General features: G+C 36.5%; 1 protein-coding gene across 1 annotated transcript in view; it reads left to right on the top strand.

Moving 5' to 3' along the window:
• USP34 (ubiquitin specific peptidase 34) overlaps window positions 1-27,611 on the top strand; it is a 143,976-nt gene that overhangs the window by 30,268 nt on the left and 86,097 nt on the right. Inside the window, exons 7-21 of the mRNA XM_015824189.1 lie at window positions 4,957-5,024; window positions 6,145-6,337; window positions 8,476-8,537; window positions 8,954-9,035; window positions 9,120-9,212; window positions 12,911-13,036; window positions 13,405-13,534; window positions 14,184-14,219; window positions 15,425-15,555; window positions 16,205-16,836; window positions 19,174-19,388; window positions 22,169-22,284; window positions 22,366-22,493; window positions 22,714-22,803; window positions 27,266-27,361. Coding sequence (XP_015679675.1) covers window positions 4,957-5,024; window positions 6,145-6,337; window positions 8,476-8,537; window positions 8,954-9,035; window positions 9,120-9,212; window positions 12,911-13,036; window positions 13,405-13,534; window positions 14,184-14,219; window positions 15,425-15,555; window positions 16,205-16,836; window positions 19,174-19,388; window positions 22,169-22,284; window positions 22,366-22,493; window positions 22,714-22,803; window positions 27,266-27,361 — 2,198 coding nt within the window. The remainder of the gene's footprint in view (window positions 1-4,956; window positions 5,025-6,144; window positions 6,338-8,475; window positions 8,538-8,953; window positions 9,036-9,119; window positions 9,213-12,910; window positions 13,037-13,404; window positions 13,535-14,183; window positions 14,220-15,424; window positions 15,556-16,204; window positions 16,837-19,173; window positions 19,389-22,168; window positions 22,285-22,365; window positions 22,494-22,713; window positions 22,804-27,265; window positions 27,362-27,611) is intronic.

The raw sequence follows: 27,611 nt of genomic DNA on the forward strand, positions 1-27,611 counted from the left end.
CGAGGGGGCCAAAGTTTCGCCCCCTATAGTCAGCGATGGAGTCAGCTGACCATACCTGGGAGCCGGCAACCACAGCCACTCAGTCTTGGAAGGGTTGAGCCTGAGTCTGTTTCTCCCCATCCAGACCCGTACGGCCTCCAGACACCGGGCCATCACGTCAAGGGCATCATTGGGGTGGCCTGGGGTGGAAATGTACAGCACTGTTTCCATGTGCTTTCAAATAGAGGTTGTGAGTACAAATTGTGTACCAGCTAGGTCCAAGGAGTCTACTTCGTTAAAAATTTAAAAAGAGAAACCTTTAGATCCAGGGGATCCCAAAACCCAAAGATACTCCATCTTGCTTGAGTTGAGTGACACCTTCCTCATCTATAACCTCACAGCCTTCAGGCACTGAATGGCAACGTTTGGTGATATCATTTGTTCAACAAGGGGTAGAGATATATAGCTAATATCAACATAAAGAGTATTTCATCCAATGCCAGTGAATGAACTTACTGGCCAAAGCATTTGTTAAACAGCATGTCACAAACAAAGTGCCAGTTGGATCCAGCCAGGTCTCCAGCCATTATTGCCAGTGAATCCAGCAGGTACTCTTACTCTCCTATAAGTCACCTAATTAAACTGAAAAGTACCTAACCAGCAGAGGACCTTGGCATGATGTCATGGCTTCTCCTCAGCTGTCCTTGAAGGCCAATTCCAGAAGATTCCTTACTTGGAGAGACAATGCCCCTGTGACTCTAGACACAAGCAACAGAGCACATGTTTACATAGACATTCATGCTACCATCATCTTACTATTATTGCATAAATACCCAGGACAATTCTACACCTCACTACTGCTTTCAGGTACTGTGTTTTAATATATAATGTTGCCAGGTTAGCCACAGCAGCACTTAATATCCATCAGATGATGACCTGTGTCATAAACTAATCTAATTAATTATGCTACAGTGTGCTGCGCTGATAGATTTAGTTTGCCACATACTAATCTTTATATTCCTCTACACCAAGGGTGTCAAACTGCCGGCCCGCAGGCCGGACGCATCATCTGGAAGGCGCGCCCACCCCATTGCTGGCAATGGCAAATCCGTCCCGATACGATGTGCGATGTCACGTGACGTCGCGAGTTTGACATGTCTGCTCTACACCCATTTAATGTTGCTAATCCTTTTAAATCCCTTTTAGACTTTTGTTTTTATATGTACTTTCTGTTTTATATCTTTGTTTTAGTGCTTTTTAAATTAACTATACTCCATCCTCTTTGTGCTGGTTGTGACTAGTAAAGATTTGATTTGATTTGATTCACTGGTTTCATGTAGATCTTAAATTGGAGTGGCAAGAAAGCTCAAGGCAACTTCCCTAAAAGGGATCTAGGGCTAGGATCTCTCTCTGTCTCTGATTGGAATTGGCCCTAGAGAAAGGAGGAGAACCAATGCAAAATAGTGCCCTCTCCTATTCTTAATACTCCTGATTAGTTCAGAAGGATACTATAATTAATGGTATCAAAAGCAACTGAGAAACCCAGAGTGGCAAGGATGGATATACCACCCCATACCGGGTCCTCCAGAAGTATCCATAAGTGTGACCAATGCCATCTTGGTATTATAATCCAATTTCACTTGAAAAGAGTCCAGATAATCTGATCTCTCCAGGTACTTATAGCTGAGCGTTTGTCTCCTCCTATGACTGGAGATTGGAGAGAAGTACCTAGCAATTCTAGCAAAGTACATGCATACATTTCAGTGCATTCATCAGACCTCCTCCCCTTAATGAAATATTTTTTTGTTTTTTCTTTTGTGAACAGACCTTTTGTTTTTGCTCTGGCCTGGCTTTTACAGATTTCTCTGGTTAATCCAGCTTTTCTGTCTTTCACTTCTTTTTTTTCTGTTTTCTCCTAAACTCATTCTGGTTTTGGTTATCGCTGGAAAACAACATATTGTCATGGTTGCGATAGACGAGACCCAAATAAATCAGAACTCCGAGGCTAGAAGGTTCCTCAAAGAACATGTTTATTGATTACATAGTATTGGCACAGTCAAAAGTGAAACCAAGTCTGAAATCCCTTTCAAAGAGAAACACTATCCCACCCCATTGCTATGAAATCAGCTATGTTCCCCAATAGAATAGTTTGGCAGGCTTTCTAACCAAACGCTCATGCCTCCCCCAACCGACAAAAATTACCTTGGTTCCCACGGGACAGTGAATTGTTTAGACTAGCACAGTGGTGGTGAACCTATGGCACACGTGCCAGAGGCGGCACTCAGAGCCCTCTCTGTGGGCACGCATGCCATCGCTTCAGCCCCGCCTCCCCCCGTGGCCCCCTCCTCACCAGCAGGCCCCCCAGAGGAGAGTCGCCCCTAAGCATGGCCCGCGCGGAGCAGCGCAGCCAAGGACATGACAGCCAGGCAGCGGGGACAAGACTCCACCCTTGCGCTCCATTGTGTGCAGTTGATGCTGCGGGGCGTGGGTGGAGGGCGTGGCCACCATGACGCTGCTGGGCCACCTGGGCAATCTGTGGAGGTGGTGAGTGGCCCGGGGGGGGGCAGGGGCGGGGCAGCAGCAGTTTTTGGGCACTTGGTCTCTAAAAGGTTCACCATCACTGGACTAGCAGAAATCCTCCATACCCCCTCCCATTCCTGTGGCAACCTAGAATGAGCAAGATGGCTGTAGCCAGGTTTGTTGTAGAGTTGACACATATAGAATCACTAATCTGCTTCCATACATACATAAGCTAGATGAAACCAGCTCATACTCATACATATTTTATCTTATTTGTTAGTAATTTAACTTGTATCTTCACTTTTCTGCATGTATTCATAAACTTCCCATGATCAGAACATGTTGATTCAGGTCTTAGTTTTATAAATACACAATTTAACTTTTTTTAAAAATTGTTTCTTTTTACTCTTTTCTATTCAAACATGCAGTCTCCCATATGCTACAGTTTTTAACAGATAAAATCATAAATATTGACTATTACCATTTTGGTTAACCAGCAATTTGAGATCACACTACCTTTATCCCACCTTACTTTATAAGTAACTCAAGGTGGTGAACATACATTATACTCCTTTCTCCTCCTATTTTCCCCACAACAACTCTTTGAGGTGGACTCAGCAGAGAAAGAGCAACTGGTTTAAGGTCACTAGCCAGCTTCCCTACCTAAGGTGGGACTAGAACTCTCAGTCTCCTGGTTTCTAGACCAGCACCTTAACCTCTCCACCAGTTATTGTTGACAAGCATGTTTGAGACAACAGAACACTGCATTCCAACAAGAAAACATAATCCTAACCATGAAGCACTGTGATGGAAATACATGGTTTGATCTGTTTGTAACTCTCATGGTATCTATCCAAACTTAAATGATTATGGGTCATTCTGACCTTAATCCAACTGAAATATTGTGGCATGCCCTGAAGCAAGCAATTCATATAAGAGAGTCTGAAAAAGATGAATGTTCAAAATACCTCCAAGCTGATATGCAGGATTGAGCAACAGAAAGGTTTAATTAAGGTCTGTTGCTAAAAAGAGATGCAATCAGTTATCTTTTACAGCACAGACAGTGATTGTTAGTTTAATGCGTTAATAATATGACACAGTATACTATTTTAAGCATTAGTTGTTTAAACACAATCTATTTTAATAGATAATAGAGATGACATTCTGATCACATTATAGATCACAATTAGTTTCAACAATATGGAAACTAATCAAGGAGAGAAGCAACCTAGAACTAAGGAGAAACTTCCTGACAGAACAATTAACCAGTGGAACAACCTGCCTCCAGAAGCGGTGAATGCTCCAACACTGGAAGTTTTTAAGAAGAGACTGGACAGCCATTTGTCTGAAATGGTATAGGGTTTCCTGGACTCGATGACCTCCAAGGTCCCTTCCAACATTATTATTATTATTATTATTTTTATTTTTATTTTTATTTTTATTTATTTATTTATTTCATATTTTTATCAACTCATATTCTTCTCTCTATAGTTATTTAATAGAAACCAAAATTCCAGGCATGACCCTCCATTATTTCTTCCTTGAACTAATTCATATTTTATACATTTGAACGGAATAGATAAAATATGAGTTTAATAATAGTAGTAGTAGTAGTAGTTGTATTAGTAGTAGTAGTAGTAATAATAAAGTTGGAAGGGATCTGGAGGTCATCTAGTCCAACCCCCTGCTCAGGCAGGAAACCCTATACTATTTCAGACAAATGACTGTCCAGTCTCTTCTTAAAAAGTTGTTGTTAACTGATTCTTATATACTTTCCTTTTTCATTTCAATTTGTCATGAATTTTTTTTGTATGAGAATCCAGCGCAAGGTTTCATATAAGTGGTGCTAATGGAAAAGGTATCAATATGTTTTTAAGAAAAGAGTTTCTCCACTTCCTTTATGACCGTGTTCCTCAGAGGTTGAGCTATGGCCCACTATGGAGGCTATGCAGATGAAGGGAATGTAATCCATATCTGAAAGATGCAAGATTGGAGAAATCTGATTTAGGAATTCTCTCTCACATCAATTAACTTTCATTCTTTATGTCTTTGAAAGCTGTGGCAAACAGTTTTTTTTGGAGTGTTCTTCATGAATGTACAGTATACTACACAAACATAGCAGGAGTCCCCAGGCTGCGCAAATGGCAGATGAGCACATGCCAGATCCACTAGCGGGGTCTCATGCTCATATGCAAAGCTTCATTTGTGTGAGCAGCAGACACACACACCTTTTGCCACTTGTGCAAATGGAGTTGCGTGCACTTGTACACACAGCTACCACTCATACAGAACATTCCCCCTCCCCCCCCCACTCAGCCACCAAGCCAGAAAAGCTGGGGACCACTGTATTACAGGAAATAAAAAATCTTCCTCATTCTAGTTGGCAAATATATGTGTCTTTTTTGTTGCTGTAAGACATTTCAGTTTAAGTTGTTCAATTTTTGTATTTTTGCATAGATCAGAATATGGCTGCACATCCCTGCTGTCATGCAACACATTATACCTTTTAGGACCTATGTCATCAGGTACTTTTTGCAGATATTTCTGATTCCTGGAATTTATTTATATAAAATTATAACCTCTTTGTTTATTGAAATTTACTAGCCACCATATAGTATTGTTTGAACTTATCTTATAGAAGGTATCCAGAGCATGTCTACTCTGTCAGATTTGCAAGATGGACAGAATCAGTTGGAGATAGGCCCATGTAATTCACTGCCGTACCATGAAGGGCTTTATTAGATAACCAGCACCATAAAATATACTCAGAAGCATATTGGGAAGCCAGTGCAGCTTATATAGGCATACCTTGGTGTACCCCTAATTACCCTCACTGTTGCATTCTGGATGCTTAGCTTTAGTATTTAAGAAATCAATAATTACACTGGACATTTTTTTTAAAGTTTTGCTTCCTGAAAAACATTTGGTGATTATGATAGATGCTTTCAAACTGAACAGAAATAAAATTTTGGAATGAGAAGGTGAACTATCCCCTCTTGACCTCTGTATCAGTTGAATTTGTAATCATTTGGCATCAAGCTATAGCTGTAGAGATCAACCTTACCCTTTGTAATCCAGTATCCTCTACATGTATTGAGCTGCAATTGCAGGAAAATATTTTGGCAATATAATCATGAAATACTAGGTTGGAGAGGCTATTCCAGAATGTGAAATTTAGATTTTATTTCTGATTCTTGTATCTGAAAGCCATTGTGCAATGGATAGAGAAAATCTGGATTCAAGCACCCGTTGAACAGAAAATTAAATCCTGCTTGAACCTAAATAAAATCAAATTACTTCTACCACTCTAGTTCTGAGGGGGGTAAATGGAATAGTGATATATATGGTAGATAACGTACAGATGTAAGAAATTAAAAATTATTTAAAATTATTGTCAGAAGTCACATGGATTTTCACATGTTTTTGATAAACTATCTCAAATGCTTTCAGCATTTATCTCAAATGAAATTACATTTAAACTTACTTTTATTTAACTTAAGAGTGAGCTGATTTCCTATGACTTACAATTGGGCTATTAAGGTTTCTGTAAAATTATATATTTTTGATAGAAAATATGATGACTGGCAAAATTAATTTGACTTGTTTTGTTAATATTAATTTGATCTTCCTTGTATTTCTGCTTAGGTATTTATGCAAACTGTCGGACCAGGAGTTAAGACAAAGTGCAGCTCGTAATATGGCAGATTTAATGTGGAGCACAGTTAAAGAGCCATTAGATACTGCCTTGTGTTTTGATAAAGAGAGTCTTGATCTTGCTTTTAAGTACTTTATGTCACCAACCTTAACCATGAGATTGGCTGGACTTAGTCAAATTACAGTAAGAANTTGTTAAGTTAGTAACATGGTTGTTAAATGAATCTGACTTCCCCATTGATTTCGCTTGTCAGAAGGTCACAAAAGGGGATCACATGACCCCAGGACATATTTATGACACTACAATTGTCATAAATATGTGTCAGATGCCAAACGTCTGACTTTTGATCATGTGAGCATGAGGATACTGCAGTGGTTGTAATTATGAAAAGCAGTCATAAGTCACTTTTCCAGTGTCATTGTAACTTAGAACAGTCACTAAACAAACTATTGTAAGTTGAGGACTATCTGCATTTTTCTTTCCTTCAAAAGTTATGATTTTACTGCCTAAGTAGGATTTTTCCTCCACACACAGCAGAATAAGATGATAGGTTATTGAAATGAGAGAACGGGTTGTACAACCTAGGACTGCATATGGGGATATGACCTTCCAATAAATCCATCAAGGAATGGTTGAAACGAAAAGAAAAGAAATGAAGTGTTCTAGAATGGCCAAGTCAAAGTCCAGATCTGAATCCCAATGAGATGCTGTGAGGTGATTTAAGGCAGCCTGTACATGAAAGAAACTCATCAAAGAGAACAATAACGGTGCTGGAAGGGACCTAGGAAGTCTTCTAGTCCAATACCCTGCCCAAGCACCTACCATTCCAGACAAATGGCTTCCCAATCCCTTCTTAAAACCTCTAGTAATGAAGCACCAACAACTTGTGAAAGCAAGCCATTCCACTGATTAATTGTTCTCATTGTCAGGAAAATTTTCCTTAGTTCTAGGTTGGATCTCTCTTTGATAAGTTTCCATCCATTACTTCTTGTCTTGCCAGTTGAAAAATTCTACATGAAGGAGTGGGGAAAAGTTTCTTCCAGACAATATCATAAGCTTGTAGGCAGTTACAAGAAATGCCTACCTGAGATGGTTTCTGCCAAAGGAGGCAATAGCAGATACGAGAGAAAATGATGTACTTAAACTATCATTGCTTAGAACTATTTGAATATATATACCAGTGATGGTGAACCTTTTAGAGACCGAGTGCCCCAAAACCGCCCCCACCCCACCTGCCTGTAGGGCCACCCACCGCCTCCACTGCCCGCTACAGCAGAGCGTCCAGGCGGCCCTGCAGCGCCATGGCAGCCATGCCTTCTGCCCGTTCTCTGCAGCAGCATCTGCACGCGAAGGGGCATGAGGGCAGAGTCTTGTCCCAGCTGCCCAACTACTCCATGCAGGCCGAGCCTGGGGACGACTCTCCTCCAGGGGGGCTGCTGGTGAGGGCTGTGGGGGCAGGCGGGGCTGGGGCGACAGCACGCGTGCCCACAGAGAGGGCTCCAAGTGCCGCCTCTTACACATGTGCCATAGGTTCGCCACCATTGATATATAGTATACTTTGGCTCACTGTGATACTGTGAACAAATTAAATTCCACACAATTCAATGGAATCAAAATGATCAAAGGGCATTTTTATCACACAAACCCACAAAAATGGCAATAAGGGGTATTTGGAAGTAAGATGAAATATCTTCACAAATACAGCAAAATTAAATTAAGGCAGATATTTGATGCAATACTCAAATTTTGCAAAATTTGTGGGAAGAATCATAATGAAATAATTACTCTGTTCAGTGTGTACTAAATTTATAGTTTTAAGGAGAGGGAGAGTAAATCTGGTTTTAAACAAAATTGGTAGTAAAATGTATGTGATTTTGTAACTGAATTCAGATATTGTCATAACCCATGCAGTTTAATCAAGTTTTAAAAAACAATTTGCAAAACAGTTTAAAACCATATATCATGAGCCAAATTTCAGAGACTCTGTTCGCATGCAGGAAGGAAGGTTATTTTACAGCCAAATAATCCATTCTTTTACATGTTCAATGAAATTTAATATGAAAGTATCAGTGTAGCAGTTAGTATATCAGAATGTTCAGTTCTTCGTGTATTTTAATTATAAAAGGAAAATAACTTTCAGAAGATGTTAATGAAGAACCTATTTTGATTAACTTGCTGTTCTTTATTGTCTAAAATGTATTTCTTTAGTATTTTTATTATAGAAATTGAACTACTTTGATTAGTCAATTTTTGAATGATGTCAAATGCCAATTGTATCCCTTTGGCATTTATAAATTTAAAGTGTTTTTTCCTACTTGTAGAATCAACTTCATACTTTCAATGATGTGTGTAACAATGAATCCTTGGTTTCAGATACAGAAACGTAAGTATCTTTTAACTTTGGAATATTTTCATTTAACTTAGCTCCAATTACATTTCAGTCAACAGTAAAATTTCATTAGAATTCTGTGTGAACTGTGATTTTGGAGTCATTTCATGCCAAATGCAGAAAGGAAGGTTATGTTACAGTTCTATATGCACATTGTATTTTTAACACATGTTAATTAAAAAATCTCAAATCCTCTCTAGAAGATTGAGCTCTCCCTCCAATCTTTCAAATATAAATCCTTTCTTTCCCATAAAAAATTGTTGATTTTCACCAACTGTAAATGGAATATATCCTAGACACTGATAGGAGAGGGCTTACGTAGCACTCAGACTAAAGAAATTGCATGTGTCTGATAACACATTAATGGAAGTTCTACAATTACCTTCTTATGTTTTCTCCCTCTTATATAGATCCATTGCTAAAGAACTTGCAGATTGGCTAATCAACAACAATGTAGTGGAACATATTTTTGGACCAAATTTGCATATTGAGGTATGTTTCATATAAAGCAGGTTTGTCTCTCTTTATCACAAAGTTTAAGAGTTAATGTTTTAATGTTGATTTAATATTTTCCAGATCATTAAACAGTGCCAAGTGATTCTTAATTTTCTTGCTGCTGAAGGCCGGCTTAGTACTCAGCATATAGACTGCATATGGGCTGCAGCACAGGTATACCCTTACTTAAGTAGTTGTGCCAAAAAGTGGTCTCTGGCAAAATACTATTATGCTAATAAAATTAAAATATGGAAAGGCTTGGGTTTAGATGGAATGGAAAATGCATTTATTCAATATGGCAGGTATACAATAAATCCCTTCTTTTGAACCTGAAAGATTTTTAGAGCTGCAAAAGCCTTGTGTTTACAGCTTATTGCCATAGCATTAAATTATGATTTTAATTGTATCTGAATTAGATGTGTTTCTTAAATATATGCGTACATGCTTATGTGTATTATTGTAGATACTATTTATTGTTTTGGGATTTTTGTCGTAGAATGGAATGGAATAGAGCTAGAAGGGACCTTAGAGGTCTTCTAGTCCAGGCCCCCACTCTAGCAGGACAACCTATACCATCTCAGTCTAAGTATGTGTTTAGCCTCTTCTTAAAAATCTCCAGTGATGGAGCGCCCATGATTTCTGGAGGCAAGCTGTTTCACTTGTTAATTGTCCTCACTGTCAGGAAGTTTCTCCTTATTTCTAGGTTGCTTCTCTCTTTGTTCAGTTTCCAACCATTGTTTCTTGTCCTGCTCTCTGGTGCTTCGATGAATAATGTGACCCCCTCTTCTTTGTGGCAGCCCTTCAAGTGCTGGAATACTGCTATCATGTCTCCCCTATTTCTTCTTTTCTTCAGACTAGCCAGACCCAAAGCCTGCAGCCGTTCTTCTTATGTTTTAGTCTTCAGGCCTTTGATCATTTTAGTTGCTCTTCTCTGTATTTTTTCCAAACTCTTAACATCTTTTTTGTGATATGGGGACTAAAATTGGCTGCAGTATTCCAGGTGTGGTCTTGCTAGGATTTTATAAAGCAGTACTAATACTTTGCGTGATCTTGATTCTATGCCTCTGTTTATACAACCCAGGATTGTATTAGCTTTTTTGGCTGCTGCTGCAAACTGCTGGCTCATAGTCAAGTGATTGTCCACTAGGACTCCAAAGTCCCTCTCACAGTTACTGTTTTTAAGCCAGGTCTCGCCCAGTCTGTACTTGTACCTTTGATTTTTCCTGCCTAAATGTAAAACTTTGCTTTTCTCCATATTAAAATTCATTTTGTTGGATAGGGCCCATTGTTCAAGTTTGTCAAGATCTTTTTGGATCCTGAGTTTGTCTTCTGGGGTGTTGGCTACTCCTGCCAGTTTGGTGTCATCTGCAAATTTGATGCGTTCCCCTTCAATTCCCTCATGAACAAGCTACTTTGAATTAAGACATATAGAGATCAAATGGTATCAAATCTAGTGTAAAGGCAATAGGTCTCCCCTCTGATGTGTTGAGTGCATTTTCTTTGGCGTGTGTGACAATTTAATTTCTCTGCTTGTTTGAAGCCACCAAGAGTTGCTTGGAATTGGGCAGCCTCTAAATTTAAATAAGTAAACTTCAAACAAGAAAGGAATTTTCTGACGAAGCATGAAAAAGCTGCAGTTGGATATTAACTACTTATTATTCAACATATATGCTCCTAGAAACTTTGAAGCATTTTTCATATCAAAGCAGTTTAAATATAATACAGGTAGTCCTCAATTTGTAACCATTCATTTAGCGACCTTTTGACATTGCATTGGTACTGAGAAAAAGCGACTTGACTGTTTTTCACACTTACAACCTCTGCAGCATCCCAATGATCACATGATCAAATTTCAAATGCTTGGCTACTGGCATGTAATTATGATAGTTGCAGTGTTTGGGGATCATGTGATCACCTTGTGCAACCTTCTGACAAGCAAAGTCAATGGGGAAACCAGATTCACCTTAACAATCATGTTACTAACTTAACTGCAGTGATTCACCTAGTAACTATGGCAAGAAAGGTCATAAAATGGGGAAAGCTCTGGAAGTGAAAGCTTACTTAGGAACAGAAAGTTTGGATCAATTGTGGTTGTAAGTCAAGGACCACCTGTATAGAATACTGGGGTTCATTTATTATTTAATAAAAGTTTTACCTTCATTAATATTAGATGTCATGGCATTCGGTGAATTAGTACTGCAAAGATCAGTATCCAAAAAATGGAAAGCAATCTCCCAAGTATATAGAAATGTTTCACTTTGTGTTCCTTTTTATATTGTAAGATAAAAGTAAACTCTCTTTTGACTTGAGTTTGAATCCACATGACTTAATGTCTAATTTTTCAGTAGATGTTAAACAAATCCTTGTAAATAGTAGTAGAGCGGTTTTAAAGCTTGTATTTGTGAAGACTGCTACATGAAGTTGTGATTACTGCTACATGAAGTTGTGATTACTACTAAACATAGTACAGGTAGTTTCAATTTATGACCAAAATGGAGCCCAACATTTCCATTGCTAAGCAAGACAGTTGTTAAATGAGTTGCACCAAATTTTATGACTTTTTTTTGCCACAGTTGTTAAGCGAATAACTGCAGTTATTAATCGAATCATGCGTTTGTTAAGCGAATCTGGCTTCCTCCATTGACTTTGCTTGTCAGAAATCAGCTAGAAGGTTACAAATGGTGATCACATGACTCTGCGATAGTGCATCTGTCATAAATACATGCTGGTTGCCAAGTGTCTGAATTTTGATCACACGATCATGGCGATGCTGCAACTGCCATAAGTGTGAAAAACAGTCACAAGTCACTTTTTTCAGTGCCATTGCAACTTCGAGCAGTCACTAAATGAGTAGTTATAGGTACGAATGCTTATCTTTCACCAACTTTTTGCCTAAAGATCCCAACCATTTTAAAAACAAGCAAAAATATAATATACCAAAGTCATTACATGGTGATGAGTTAATATTGAGAAAATCATGATTTTGTTTTTATTTTAAACAATTCAATAATAAATATCATTTTTAGTGCTAATCAATGAACATGTGGCCAGCATTGTAAATTACTTTTCTGAATTAGATACTTCATTGCTAAATTAGTTTAAGTTTAGATTTACTTTCTCCATTTATTTAAAAATGTTTCACTTCTCTAATTGCCCTTTATGATTTGATATTATTTTGTAGTTTCTATTTTCATTATCACAATTTTGCAAAATATTTTAGAAGAGACAGCATGGTAATAATGAAAACTAAAAGTATGACAGGGTGTTCATAAAATGGAAAAATGTGTTTTGAACCTGATACTTATGTATTCCGAAAGTTCAGTCAAACCCTGTCTCTTCTCCATCAGAAGCAAAGATACTTACTTTTTAGATGCTGTCATGGTCTCTGCTGCATGGTCTCTGCACCTGTTCCTTACTGCAGCATCCATTATCCCACCACCCTACTCATTCCATTGTCCCACTCTTCCCTGCCTTCCCCCAACTGCTGCTCCAACTGTGGCATATAACACAGACCTGCCCACTCCTCATCTTCCTTTTGCTGTCCTTCAGACATTGTCTCCAAGGAAACTCCTATAACTTGTTTTGTTTTTATTGTCCCCTCAAAACACTTCTGCTCGGAACAATTGCATTTTGGTCAGTATCTGGAACACAACAGCCTTATTATTTCTTTCCTTATCTGGGTAAAATATTATGTTTCAGTTTGGGCACAAACCACCCCAAATTTCTGTTCCATGTAAAGGAATGATTTGTGCATGAATTGTTTTGCTCATTCTTAGAATATATAAACTACAACAAGTTGTTTATAAAAGCTAATTGTTAGGAGGGAAAAAGCCATTTCTCTTAATAAGTTGTCTTTCTCTTTCTTTTTAAAGCTGAAGCATTGTAGCCGCTATATACATGACTTGTTTCCTTCATTGATCAAGAACCTGGATCCTGTGCCACTCAGACATCTTCTTAATTTAGTTTCCATCCTCCATCCAAGTGCACATACTGAACAGGTAGAAATAAATGAATTTAAAGCAATCTGTTTTCTGTGGCTAATTTTTTTTCTATATATGTCTTTTAAAAATTAAGCAAAATTACATATGAATGTAGTTGGCATTGCTGATAGAATAAATTGGATGCCGTTGCTCTGAAGAGAGAGAGGAAATTCATTTATGTGCATAGGTGTACTTAGATTAAAATGATCTCTTGTCATTTTTTTCTGTAATAGAAAAAAATTATATTAGGAAGATTTCATTTGAGCCCAAGAGATAATTTGCATTTGCGTTGCATTTGTGTATTTATGAATAACAGCATACACATTTACAATTTATGAATAACAGAATGTACATTTTTGACATTGTAATTTATTATTCCTTTACAGACTTTATATTTGGCATCCATGCTCATTAAAGCATTGTGGAATAACGCTCTAGCAGCTAAGGCCCAACTATCAAAACAGAGTTCTTTTGCATCTTTACTTAGTACAAACCTACCCATGGGAAATAAGAAAGGTGAGTACACCTTTGTTTCCTGGGCATCATAAATGAATAAGTAATAGATTTAAAGTTTCATGGATGAGTTTATTATAGAGACTAATATATTTTCTAAACAAAAAACAGGTTCTTTTAGTTAACCATAAGTTTCTTACTTCATTTTTGTTCAAAAGTAGAAATAACAGTTTCAGGTAGAAAAGGCCAGCATATTGTAGAAAATAAAGAACACTCTCTAGAAAAGTTAGTTAATTCTTAATTGGAGTACCAGAACCTGGTACTCCTTGACTTATGACTCTAATTGGGACCAGAATCTCTGTTGTTATGACCTTTTTACTGCAGTTGAGTCACACACCATGAAATGAATTGCACAGTCGTTAAATCATATGGTTGTTAAATTAATCCGGTTTGCTGGGAAGGTCACAAATGATGATTGTATGACCTGGGATGCTGCCATAAATGCATGCTGATTGCCAAGTGTCCAAATTTTAATCACATGACCCTAAGGATGCTGCAATGGTCTTAAGTGTGAAGACTGGTTGTAAATCACTTTTTTTTCAGCACTGTTGTAATTTGAATAGATGGATAATCATAAGTTGAAGACTATCTCTTATGTTACTATTGGCAATATATAATCAGCTCTATCTCCACTTTTTTCGCCCTTCTTTAGAGGAAGAAGAGCTTCGAAGAGCAGCTCCATCACCGTGTAAGTTATTGCAGAAAAGCATTATGACAGAATCATCTTATTAAGGAACCTTTATATATAATTTTTCATTTTATCCATCTTTCATTTAGATGGAAGATGGACTAAGTTACATTTTAAGCAGCGGCTGCATTCTCTTTCTAGTCCTTGATCTTTCACATACATAATTCTATAATTCTTTCTTACTTTCTGTTATCCTTAGCAAGAATACCAAGTCAACTTGCAGTTATGCTGTTGATGTTACTAGCTGCTGGACTAGTTTCAGGACTAATCAAAAGTTTATAGCAAGAGCCACAACAACATTTTGCTGACACTACAGACACTACATTTTGCTGACACTAATACAAAGGCCCCCAACCTTTTTTGGCACCAGGGACCATGTTTCGTAGAAGAAATTTTTTCCCACGGACGGGGGAGGAGGAGGAATGCACAACCTAGATCCCTCGCATAAACACAGTTTACAGTAGGGTTCACGTTTCTATGAGAATCTAAAGCAGTGATTCTCAACCTGTGGGTCGGGACCCCATTTGGGGTAGATCGACCATTTCATGGGGGTCACCAAGCAAGGCTGCCCGCCATTTTTTTTGTCTGCCATTTTTTTTGTCCGCCATATTTTCCCCCCTTTTCCAGCGGGTGCCTTACCTCCCTTGGACTGGGCCAGCTGGTGGTCGGCCTGCTCCGCCTCTGCCGCTTGCCAGCTACGCCTTGGCCGGCACAGGGGCTGGAACCACGCATGCGCGGCGCTCCCGGGCATGGAAAGTCCTCGACTTACGACCGGTTGGGTAGTCCTCGACTTACGACCGGTTTAGTCCTTGACTTACGACCGGTTTAGTCCTCAACTTACGACCGGTTTAGTCCTCGACTTACGACCGGTTGGGGTCGCGGCATTAAAAAGGTTGAGAACCACTGATCTAAAGCCTGATGAGCTGAGGGAGGGAGAGAGAGAGAGAGAGATTGTCATTTTTTTTACTGTGGGCACAATATGAAATTTAGTTGCTTGGCGGAGCTGAGGCGGTGATGCTAATGCTGGGGAGCAGCTGCAAATACAAATGAAGCTTCTCCTGCTCACCTCCAGCTATGCAGCCCAATTCCTAATAGGTCACTGAGCAGTACTGGTCTGTGGCCTGGGGGTTGGGGATTCCTGGTTTAATACAACTGAACCTATATTAAAATTAACATTTTCTGAACAGACTTTTTTTCTGAAATAGGGTCGCCTGCAGCAAGCCCTCAAAGCAGTGACAACAGCGATACTCATCAGAGTGGAGGAAGTGACATTGAAATGGAGGAACAACTGATTAGTAGAAATAAGCATGTCCAACAGCGACTTTCAGATACAGAGGTACAATAATAATTTTTTCGATGATGAAAAGTTCAAAAGGCTAATTAAGGTAATAAAGATTAATAAAGAATTTGATAATATGAAATATATATTTTTGTTCAAATTATATAGCTGAGTTTATACATTGCACTGAATCATTATTTGATTTGCTTCTCCATATTCAATCTGTTTGGTGAACCAAGCCATTTTAGTTTATAAATCATACTATATTTATTAACAAATCAGTAAACCAAACTATTTAGATATTCTTGAAATTTATCAATATTTCAGGCTAACAATTATTCAAATGCACTTTAACATGAAAAGTGCATTTAGATTTGAAATTGGCTACCTGTGTTTTGAAAGTTTCATTTGAGTCCTTCTCTCAGCACTCTCGCCATCTTTCTTCAGGTTGACAGCAGCCATTTCAGAAAATATGGTCTTCCAAAATGCTGTTCTAGGATGCCGGACATAACTTGGGTTTTTAACCAAAATGTATCTTGCCACCCTCGAGTTCTTTAAATCATTGTGTGTTTTATGTATCACTGATTTATATGCTGTTGTTTCCTTTAAGATGGAAAATGCATAATCTCTTAGCAACATGTGACCTTTCCTGATTATCTAATGATTCAGTATATAGATTTAGTATCTTTTAATTTATTTTTTTTAGGAATCAATGCAGGGAAGTTCTGATGAAACTGCAAATAGTGGTGAAGATGGCAGCAGTGGGCCTGGTAGCAGTAGTGGTCACAGTGATGGATCAAGCAATGAGGCAAACTCTAGCCATGCAAGCCAATCTGCAGGAAGCCCAGGCAGTGAGGTGCAGTCAGAAGACATAGCAGATATTGAAGCTCTCAAGGAAGAGGAAGAGGAAGAAGATGAAGACCAGAGTCACAATTCCCCCAAAACTAGTCGGAATGTAGATTTGCGAAACCGAAAAATAGAATCTCAGTCTGGCATTTGCTTGGGTGACACACAGGAATCAACAGATAGGAATGGTGTAAGCAATGGATCTGGGAATAGCCATGTTTTTAATAGTGAAAATGTTCCATCAGTGGATAATAGAATTAGAATGCTAGATCCCTGCTCACATTCAGAGAATACTGATCATGACATAACTGGTGAAATGAGTACTGCTCATATATCACAGGGCTCTCAAGATTCCTGTATCACACACACAGGGGACTTTCTTGGGGAAGCAATTGGAAATGAATTATTTAACTGTCGACAGTTTATTGGGCCACAACACCATCACCACCACCACCATCACCACCACCACCACCATCACCATCATCACGAAGGGTAAGTTATTTTCGATGTCTACATTTTTTGCAAAAGCAAAGTTTGAATTTGCAGCTAAATATTATATCTTGAAATACTGAATTCTTTGACATGAATATATTAAGCAAAATAATCACATTTAAATTTCTTTTGATTGCTTTTATAATTCTTTTACTGATTAAAGGGAATAAAAATTCAAGAAATGATCATTCACTCAAAATTCTGCATCAGTAAAGCTTTGAAATAAAACATAGAATTTGTTTAGTATGCTGAAATTCACTTTGCTGATATATCTGTCCACATGTGAACATAAGCAGTCTTTGGGGCAATATTAAAATGTGAAATAAGTAATTTATACAGTCTCAAGCACCTTTCACTTTTAATTGTGCTAAGTAATTCTGAAACTTCATACATATTTTTTGTCTTGTCTTATGTATATATTTTTTCCCTTAAGGAATATTTAACTATTAGTGTGATTACATTTCTTTAGTTGAATCTTTTTAAAAGTTACATTTGTTATTACAGATGAACAAACTTATTTTTCACTTTTAGATGGAAATCTTATCTGATCACCACCTGCTTTGGGGTAGAGGAAGGAGATATGTGCTGTTGATACAGTGTATTGTTTTATTGCATCCAGGCATGATTTATTATGTTTGCAAAAAGCAATAATATATTACTCAAAAATAGTTATTTCTTTTTATAAATTTTTGCACCATTTGTAGTATACGTTTTAACATAAATTCTACTGTGATTTGTAGTTCTTAGAGCTAAAAAGTAGTTGGATTTTCATGCTGCAGTCTTAGCAAATCCTATCTTTTTAGCTATGAATGAGAAATTATTTCATTATTTTTTATTTTATTAAATTTATATACTGTCCATCTAGCTTTTAGAGTGACTATCCAAATTAGAGTTCTTCAAAGTAGCCTGAGTTTAAAAGTTTTTGAACGTTTGAGTAGCCATTTCTGAGAACAGAACACCTTGCATTCAAGAATTTTGCTTCAAGATTGGGACAAAATGGGACAAATAATTTCATGTTATTTTCAGTGTTCTGACTTAAGAGTAATGTTTATGCAAAAGAAACTCTTTATTTCCCAGATTTCTTCCTTGGATGACAGAGGAAAGTAGGATATGGTAGTTCAGTTAAAGCTCCACAGAAATGGCTGTCTAAAGCTCTGCTTAATCACCTTTTAGTCCAATTTTTTTCACAAGTACTATTGCCAAATATATTCCTGTTTTGTACCCAGTTACATAATTGTAATATCTATAATGTTAAAATTCATCATTATTTTCAGCCCATTGTTACAACCAATTAAGATCTGTTAAACATTGTCATTAACAAATTTTGATAAGATTCCTCTCTACTAGTACTTCCAAGTCCCTAGTAAAAATGTTAAAGAGCACAACAACTTAATCCAGAACTTAATCTTGCAGCAACATTATACCCTCAAGTTTGAGGCACCTTTGATGAGTATGCTGAGGGCATACTTAACTAGCTTGTGAATTAGAAAGCAATGGAATATTTTGTCAAATAATTTATTATAATTGGCAGAGGGGACATACATAAAGTAAAAGATCTTAGAAAGATCTTATATATTTCTTAACCACAGTATGAAATGATAGTATTAATTAATGGCTAATTTGCATTTGTTTATTTATGCCACACCACAATCAAATGAGTTTAGAACAGGGATGTCAAAGTGTTGGCCCGCGGGCCAGTATCATCATGCCAGAGCTGCATCCACCCCATTGCCGGCAGTGCAAAAAGAGTCGCGATACGACACGACACGTTATGTGATGTGGCGAGTTTGACACCCGTGGTTTAGAAGCTTACGTAATATGTAATATAACAAAAATTAAAACATCTGCAAAATAATTAAATGATGACAAATAACATCATCTCCCATGACTAAAAGAACAACATAAGCAAGCATAAAACAAACAAACAAACAAACAAAAAGAGTAAAATGTGGTATAGTACTTAAATTTAATGGAATGTTCTCCCAAACAACTCTGTCCTCTTTTCGTGTGTGGATTTAGGGTGAGAATTGGAAGCAGGACTATCCTTGATCAGGCTGCAGGGAGCCTGTTTCATATTACTGTTTCTAAAATAGTAATATGAAAAACCAAAAACCAGAACTGATGACCTGATAGCCACTTCAAAAATGGCTGGAAGAACAGCTCTATAGAAGGGGTTGCTACAGTAGTTGCATTCACATATATTACTGTTATCAAGAGAAAAAAAATTCCTTCTGGTTAATAAGAATTTCCTTCCTTTGCTTATGTAAAATTAATATTCTTCTATAATTTGCATATAATAAAAGCTGTAGTTAGCATATACTTGCTTTTATATTATAGACACATGGTTGATGATATGTTAAGTGCTGATGATGTCAGTTGTAGCAGCAGTCAAGTCAGTGCAAAATCGGAGAAAAATATGGCAGATTTTGATGGGGAAGAATCAGGATGTGAAGAAGAGCTGGTGCAGATTAATTCACATGCTGAACTAACTTCTCATCTTCAGCAGCACCTTCCAAATCTTGCTTCCATTTATCATGAGCATCTCAGCCAAGGTAAGAAATAATTAAGTCAAGGATAATACTCAATCGATCTCTGAAAATATAAACAAAACAAAATTGTAAAATACTGCATTGATGGAAATAGTGTCATAAAATTACTAATCTTCCTACTAATCATGATCTTCATGTTACAGATTTTACAGGCTTGATTAGTGTAACTAGGGGAAAAAACAATGAACATTGTCACATGAAACATTTGCTGCATATTTTTTATAAAAATTACTGACCTAAAATTTCAAAGTTCATACTGCTAGTAAAAGAACAACAACAACTTTATTGTCACTTTGAATGTACACCAATCGGCATACATCAAAATGAAATTTTGTTGCATACAGCTCTCAAAGGGCCACCACCTCCGATATACACTCCTTGTTCGTGACCAGCTCAAGTTTCAGATCGACCATTTTAATCTCTAGGGAGAGAACGATGGCAAACATGACAGATGGAAACGGACCTCCATGTGGATTAGCCCTCAAATTAGCTTGTATTCGTGCACGACAACCTCGCCTCCTTTCCTTTTTCTGATCCTGTCCCTTCCACCTTTTCCTTAAAAGAGGCCTTGCTTCTTTTCGCCCCTGGAGCACGCTGCCACCATCACCAACTCCTCCAAAAGCCTCTCTCTCTTCCTCTGGGCCTGCCAATAGCCTCATCCAGTTCCTTCGCTCCATAAGCCCCAGGACATGAAACTAGATATGACACTAAAACATGTGATACTTGTACAGAATATTATGGGCTATTAATTTGAGCAGGTTATATAAATGATACAACTTCAGTGGGTTTTTTTTTAAAGGTTAATTGGCTATTATATACAGTCAGCTAGCAGATATATTTCAAAGTATGTGTTATAATCTATAACATTCTATACAATTTGGGAACAGTCTCTTAGCCCATATTATCTCTTATGAACCTTAGAATGTCTGGCAAAACATGATCTGTCTGCCATCAGAGGGACTTTTGTTTTAATGCTATTGTTTCTCTCAGATTTTAAAACTTTTGCCTGGGGAGCCCAAACATTTATTATAAACCAGTACTTCTGCTAGCATGTAAAAAAAGTTTTATTCAATCAGGCCTTCAGAAAATAAGCTCGCTTATTAATGAGTGGATATTATTGAATTTATTTCTATAACTAGTGCTATAATTGTGTTTTATTTTTTAATTTTACTTGCATTAAAACTTAATTGAACATAATTCATAAACAGAAAGGTAAAGTATAACAACAGTAAAATCTATAAAGAGCTATCTAACTTTATCTGATCTACCCAATATCTTTCCCAAGAATAGGCATATCCTTTATTGGAATTACAAAAAAGTGTTTTTTCAGCTCTGTTATTCCAGTTGTAGAGGATAGTCTCTAGAGAGGCATTCTCAGGCAGAAACTTGGTTTGTGCATGTGTTTTAATCTAATATAGAATTTTATAAACTACTTATGTTAAGAACCAAGAATGAAACATAGAGTTACTTCTCAGTAGTTTCTTTATTATAGCTCAGTTGCAGCAACTATCTGCATAACTATAGATATACTCTGATCTGCTAGGGAGGGACCATCTTAACCCTCTCCCTTCCTATTAGACTTTCCAAATTTCTCTGCCTCTTTGCCCTCTGGGAAGCAGCTCCTCCCTCGTGGGACTCTTAGACTACATTCTACCACAACGTCTTTTATTATTTATGTAAAAGAATGTAAAAGTTAAAGTAATCTGTGCTAAAATTTTAGAGAAGATAAGTGTGTTATAGATTTACCTTTTAAATACTATAATAGCATCAGTCCAAATACAAATTCTTCAAAAAGTATATGAAATGTATTTGGCTTCAAGTAGTAGTACCTTGACTATATTCCAGCCTATTGCTAAATTTTCATTGGGTAAGTTACATACTCACAATTACAACATTCTATATACAATTAAACTCAATTCAGGAATCACTGCAATACCAACACCAAAACCTAAGGAGGCTGCATCCCAATAGCAAGCTTCTATGTAAAGTAAATATAGCATAACACATTTAAAAATATGTATCCATATGTAATATGTGTGTAAATGTGTAAAACTACAAGAAAAACATGTCACTCAATCATCTTCTTGGACCTTACCTAAAGGCTGGAGTCCTGTCAACACTGCAGCTGCATAGTTATTACTTTGTTTGGAACTTCTGGGTGTTTTCATTATGCTTGTTTTGATACATGCTGCCTCCTAATTGGGGAGGTATTAGGTATGATTCTGATTAAACTGAAAATAATAAAAAAGATGGTTTATCATACATCCTGTGTTATGATTAAATCTGTATGTAGGAGAGGATTAGGCAAGTATATGCCTTACACATGCACAGAAAAAAGCCCTCTGGTTTGGATTGCAATGGTATCCCATCCAGTGATCTTTGTGGATAATGATTGCATGTGACATAATAGGATGGAGCTTCTTTGCATACAAGAAAAGATTTGGATCATTCATGAGTCCATTTGTTTATTTTTTCTAAAAATGAGTTGTGCATAATATCTGTTACTTAAAAACTATACAACTTAGCCAAGAAAGAAAAACACGAACATTTCATATAATGTTTGTACCATAGTGATTCATAATAAATTTTAAAGAGGTGAATATTCCCAATTTATTATAGTATTTTTAATAAAGTTAACTGCACCTGCCTGTATTTGGCCCCTCAACATCCTGATAAGTTTGTAGGGTTGTATATTAACATTTATTTACAGGTATTTATGGACAGACTCCACTCATGTCGGGATATACATTCTATATTTTTAATAACACCTGTCTTTTGCTCAGGGCCAGCAGTTCATAAGCACCAGTACAACAGCAACGCAGTGACAGATATTAACTTGGATAATGTTTGTAAGAAGGGAAATACCCTTTTGTGGGATCTGGTCCAGGATGAAGATGCAGTAAGTTAAATATCACACAAGAATATTTTCCAAAGAAAAAGTAATAATAATTGTCAATAACTCTTCTCTTACTTGACCTAGATACATCTTTCTGAAGGTTTAATAAATGAAGCAGAGAAGCTTTTATGTTCACTAGTATGTTGGTTTACTGATAGACAAATTCGTATGAGGTTCATCGAAGGCTGTCTTGAAAATTTAGCAAATAACAGGTAAATAAACCACCCAGAGTTACTCTATGAGGACATGGGCAATTTCTAAATATGATACATAAGTAAATATAAGTAAATAATTAGGCTTAAACTGCAGGTATTAGTTCTTCACTAATACTTTTTTCTTTAAATATAACTATACGATAATGTAAAGGCTATAAATTAAAGATCATCATGATGCAAGATGTTGATTTATATCTAATTTTCTTTCACTCCTTAGATCAGTTGTAGTTTCTCTTCGTCTTCTTCCAAAATTATTCGGTACCTTTCAACAATTTGGGAGTAGTTATGATACACATTGGATTACAATGTAAGTACAAATACCTAGGCATAGCAAAAAAAGTTGAATATGATTCCTTATTAGGAATCATACAGTCATTTCTTACAAGAATGCCTCTTAATTTAGAATTACATTTTAAAATTCAAACAGCATTTTTAAGTCTTATTCTCTTCTGACATTTTACTATAATTTATATTGTTTTAATATTTCATTCCTTATAGCTATTCTTTCCAATATTTTGCCATTTAAAAAAAATCAGTTCACATTTCCTTTGTTTTACTCTAATGAAGAAATCCATAGTTAGCCATACATATGGGTTTCAAATAATCTAAATGCTTTGTTTTCTTTGAACTATTGCTTCTCTTTAGTGTTACATTATGCCTAGGTCATTTAGTTATCTTCTTTAATCAATTTTGACCTGTGCAACAGGATGTCTTTTTTATGCATTGAAAAGATCATGTCAGATGGCATGAGAAAAAGCTGAGTTATTAGACCTGAAATTATCTTTGTACAGAGGTTTGCTGTAGTATCTCCTTAATCCTAAGTAGAAGATATTAAACTTTGATTATATTACCCTTTGAATCACATACATTTATTTGCCAGAAAAGGTTTAGCAAAATGTTAATTAAAGAGGCAAAGGAACATGTAATAAGTATATGAAGTATAGTAGCAGGATTTCTAAGACTTTTTAAAATCCATTTCATTTTACTTTGAACATTCTTCAATTTAGTAACTTCAAAACATTTGCTGGTTCATTTAATTACAAATGGAGTGTCAGGAAATCTTCAAGGACTAGTCCAGGCAGTTCCCAGGAGTCAACCCTGACCTAATAAAACCCTGAAATAATTATTGTGATATAAATAATTAGGTCTCAAGGAAATAATAATAGAAAGTTTGAAGCCAGCTTGAATCTCTAGCAATCCTGTGTGGCACAATATTAATTTATTCCACATTTATTTAATTACATCCACAAGATCTTTCTGAATAATAAAAGTGTTAAAACCAGTGTTGATAATAGAAGAATAAGCTGTGATGAGGAACCTTATGGATTTTTGTAAGTTCACCGGTTTTGATGCCAAACATCTCTTTTTTTTCCTTTAAAATTTTTATTATTTTCAAATATAACAAAATATAAACATAAACCTGATGCATATAAATACAAAACATCAATACTCAAAAGAAAAGATACTTTACGGGTGATCCCGGCTGCCCCCTCTCCGCTTCCCCCTCTTTCACCCTACCAAACCTTCCTCCCTCTAGACTCTCAACCACTCCACCTTCCTCCTTCCACTCCCTACTTCCCAACCTCTTTCTCAAGCACCAACCAGAAGCAGTTTGGGGTAACAGCCTCGTAAATATACTTCCAAAATAATTAATAAACACATCAATTTTTATATATTTTTATCCTTTTCCCCCCTCCCCCCCCCCCCGGACTTCCCAGAGCTAAACCCAGGAATAATTACAAAATAATTTTAATCTACCCAAAGCTATCCATTCATACAATAAACAAGTATAAACTTACTATAACTCTAAAATACAATAATAAACTTATAAAAATTAAATAATTAATCAAAAGCAAGATGATAGTTTCTCAATTCATATTTTTTCTGAATATAGTCTATCCATCTTCTCCATATCAGGATAAATGTCTCCTGTGAATGATCCTTCAGGTATGCGGATNTGGTTTATTTGCATTGCAAAATGTATTATGTTTCATGTATTGTAGACTAACTGCAGTCTGTTCAGCCAGTAACATATTAAATTGTTCTCTCAACGTTGCAATAGATATCTTTAATTTATTGTCCATTGGATTCAAAATAAGAGCTTTTTCTTTTAATTTTATTTCTTGTTCCAAATCCCTATATCTTTGTGATTGTTTATGTCTATGAGCAGTATTCATTGAAATTAAGGCACCTCTCATAAATGCCATGCTGGCATCCCAAACCATTGACATAGAAGTGCCTTTATTCATATTCAATAAGAAAAAATCTTTTAAATGTTCTTTAAGTTTCTGTACATTACTTTCATATCTTAACAAATTTTCATTCAGCCTCCAAGTTCTTTTACTTCCTCCATCATTTAAGATCTCCATCAATACAGGACTATGAACTGATAAAGTCTTAGGAGAGATCTTCACTTTTTTAACCTTTGGGACCAAATCATTAGTAATCAGAATAAAATCAATTCTTGAATAGGATTTATGTCTGTCCGAGAAAAATGTAAAGTCACTTTCTCCCATGTTCCAATCTCGCCAGACATCTTTTAACTCAAAGTCCTCCTGTAATGCAAAAAAGCTTTTAGGTAATTTAATTTGAGTTGAAATTTTAGAAGAAGTCTTCTTATCTTTCATTGGATCTATTACACCATTCCAATCTCCCATCATAATAACCAACTTGTAATCCAATTGGGCTATTTTTTGATGTAGAGAACGGTAAAATTGTTTCTGTAGATGACATTGATTAGGTGCATATAAACCAACTATGAGGCATTTCTTCCCATTCAACAAGAGTTCAACAAGTATAAATCTTCCTTCTGTATCATAATCTATTAACTTTGGCAATAACTCCTTCTTAACATAAAGAACTATGCCAGCTTTTTTCCTTGGTGCAGGAGCGACAAAATGTAATCCCAATTTATAATTAATCAAATACTTTTGGTCATTTAATGAGATATGCGTTTCTTGTAAACAGATAATATCGTTTTTATGTTGTTTTAAGTAATGGAATGTTTTTTTCCTTTTTTGTGGTGAATTCAGTCCATTAACATTCCAAGTCAAAAACTTAGCCATCTTTTGGTTTTTGAAATTTCTGAAGCATCCCATGTAGGTCTGCCGTAACAGATCTTTTTGGTCTAGCCCCTCCCACAGCTTCTGAGGTAGATGGATATGTTNTCTTTGACTGCGATCCTGAAATTATCTTTGGAGAAATTGAAAAAATATATAGAGTAAACTCATGGGTCGCACGTCAGAAGAACCAGCCTAGGGATGTTGTTGTTTATTTTTCTAGAAAGACACGTCGCAATGATATTATACAGGCTTTTTATCATCAGAGATTTCAGATAGCTGCACAAGACATTATACTTTTGAAAGATGCCAAACATCTCTTGATGCATCTTTTTCTCACATTAAGAGATCAAACAGCATTTACTTTAAATTATTTTACTTTTAATTATATTTTCAGTATGATGTCTTGATAAGAGTTATATTTACAACTACATTACATACTCTGTTTCATTTGACTGATAACCTGCCATAGTGTGACTTTTAAATGCCTTGGAAAGGTTTTTTTTTCTTCTGAATTGTATGCAGCATCTATCTATTTATGTGGTCAAAGTCAGCAACAACTTGATGAACACATAACCAGTATAGAGCATAAGTAGTCTCTACCTGTAAATGTATGCATTCTATAGTGTATAAGAACCAGTTTGGCCTAATGGTTAAGGTGCTGACCTAGAAACCACGGGACTGTGAGTTTTAGTCTCACCTTAAACATGAAAACCTGCTGGGTGAATTTGAGCCAGTCATACTCTCTTGGCCCAACCCACCTCACAAGATTGTTGTCGGGAAAATAGGAGGAAGGAGTATTATATATGTTTGTGGGGAAAATAGGAGGAAGGAGTATTACATATGTTTGCCATCTTTTGTTCCTTACAAAGTAATAAAGGCAGGAGAAAAATCTAATAAATAGCTTAACATGTTCTCCCTTCCATGTGGATATCCTCTTGCGGGGGAGGGGCTTGTGTATTCTGTTAAGGTTGAGAATTACACTGGAGGCATACTGCCAGAAAGTGCACTGTTCTACTTTGAAATTATCTATATCCAATTTAGAGATAAGAAAGGGGCTAAATATGCTAAGTCAATATGATCCTCAATTGTTCAATTGATCTTTAGAACCTCCCATTCATAAATGCTGCAGGGTTCTTTCCCCCAAGCCCCTCCTTGAACAAAAACCTCTGCCCAGTCCAACTTAAGCTCACCATCCATTCGTGCTTTTAGTACAACTAATAATGATTGACAGTCAGTGTTCCCTAGATCCTAGAAGGTTGCCAGCCTTTACCCTTGTTCTTTTACCCAGCAGACATTTTGCTTTTTAAATAACCTTTTTTGCCATCTTAACTGCTACTCTCCCTTTCTCTTGTGGGATATATCTTATTCTCAGGTTCTACTTATTAATTAAGCAAAAAGAAAATGTTTTGCTGCTTGCATGGATGTATGCCAGATTCTCAAGAAGATATTGACTCCTGCATGCTACCATAAGATAAAACCTGCCATATGGATGTAATGAGTAATGAATGGAACAATTGCCAGGCCAAACACATCATACAGAGCAACCTTTAAGAAACATTATGAATCATCTAAGAAATCTTATTAAATGTTGTGTGTGTGTGTGTGTGTGTGTGTGTGTGTGAGAGAGAGAGAGAGAGAGAGAGAGTTATACAATGGGTTTTTTTCTATAATTCCCATTAAATTATATGAATTCTTACATTGAAACAGGTGGGCTGAAAAAGAACTTAATATGATGAAGCTTTTCTTTGATAATTTGATACACTACATTCAAGCAGTCAGAGAAAGACGGCATAAACACACATTGTAAGTATGATGCTGGAGGATCTTGTCCTTTTTTGTCCATTTGTGATTTAATATTTTGAACTACCATTGTTCTCCCTGGCCTTGCTAAACTCCGTTTGCACTTGACCACAGTAATTACTTGATTAGTAGAAAATTTCAGTATCTGATTTATTCATGCCTATCCACTTCCCCATTTTTTTTGGGAAACGCTAGCTCTTTTGGTAAGTGGAAAAAGGAATTACCGTATTTTTCGCTCTATAAGACGCACTTT

The sequence above is a fragment of the Protobothrops mucrosquamatus genome, unplaced genomic scaffold, assembly GCF_001527695.2.
Source record: "Protobothrops mucrosquamatus isolate PMUCROS unplaced genomic scaffold, P.Mucros_1.0 scaffold2155, whole genome shotgun sequence".
Lineage (NCBI taxonomy): Eukaryota > Metazoa > Chordata > Lepidosauria > Squamata > Viperidae > Protobothrops > Protobothrops mucrosquamatus.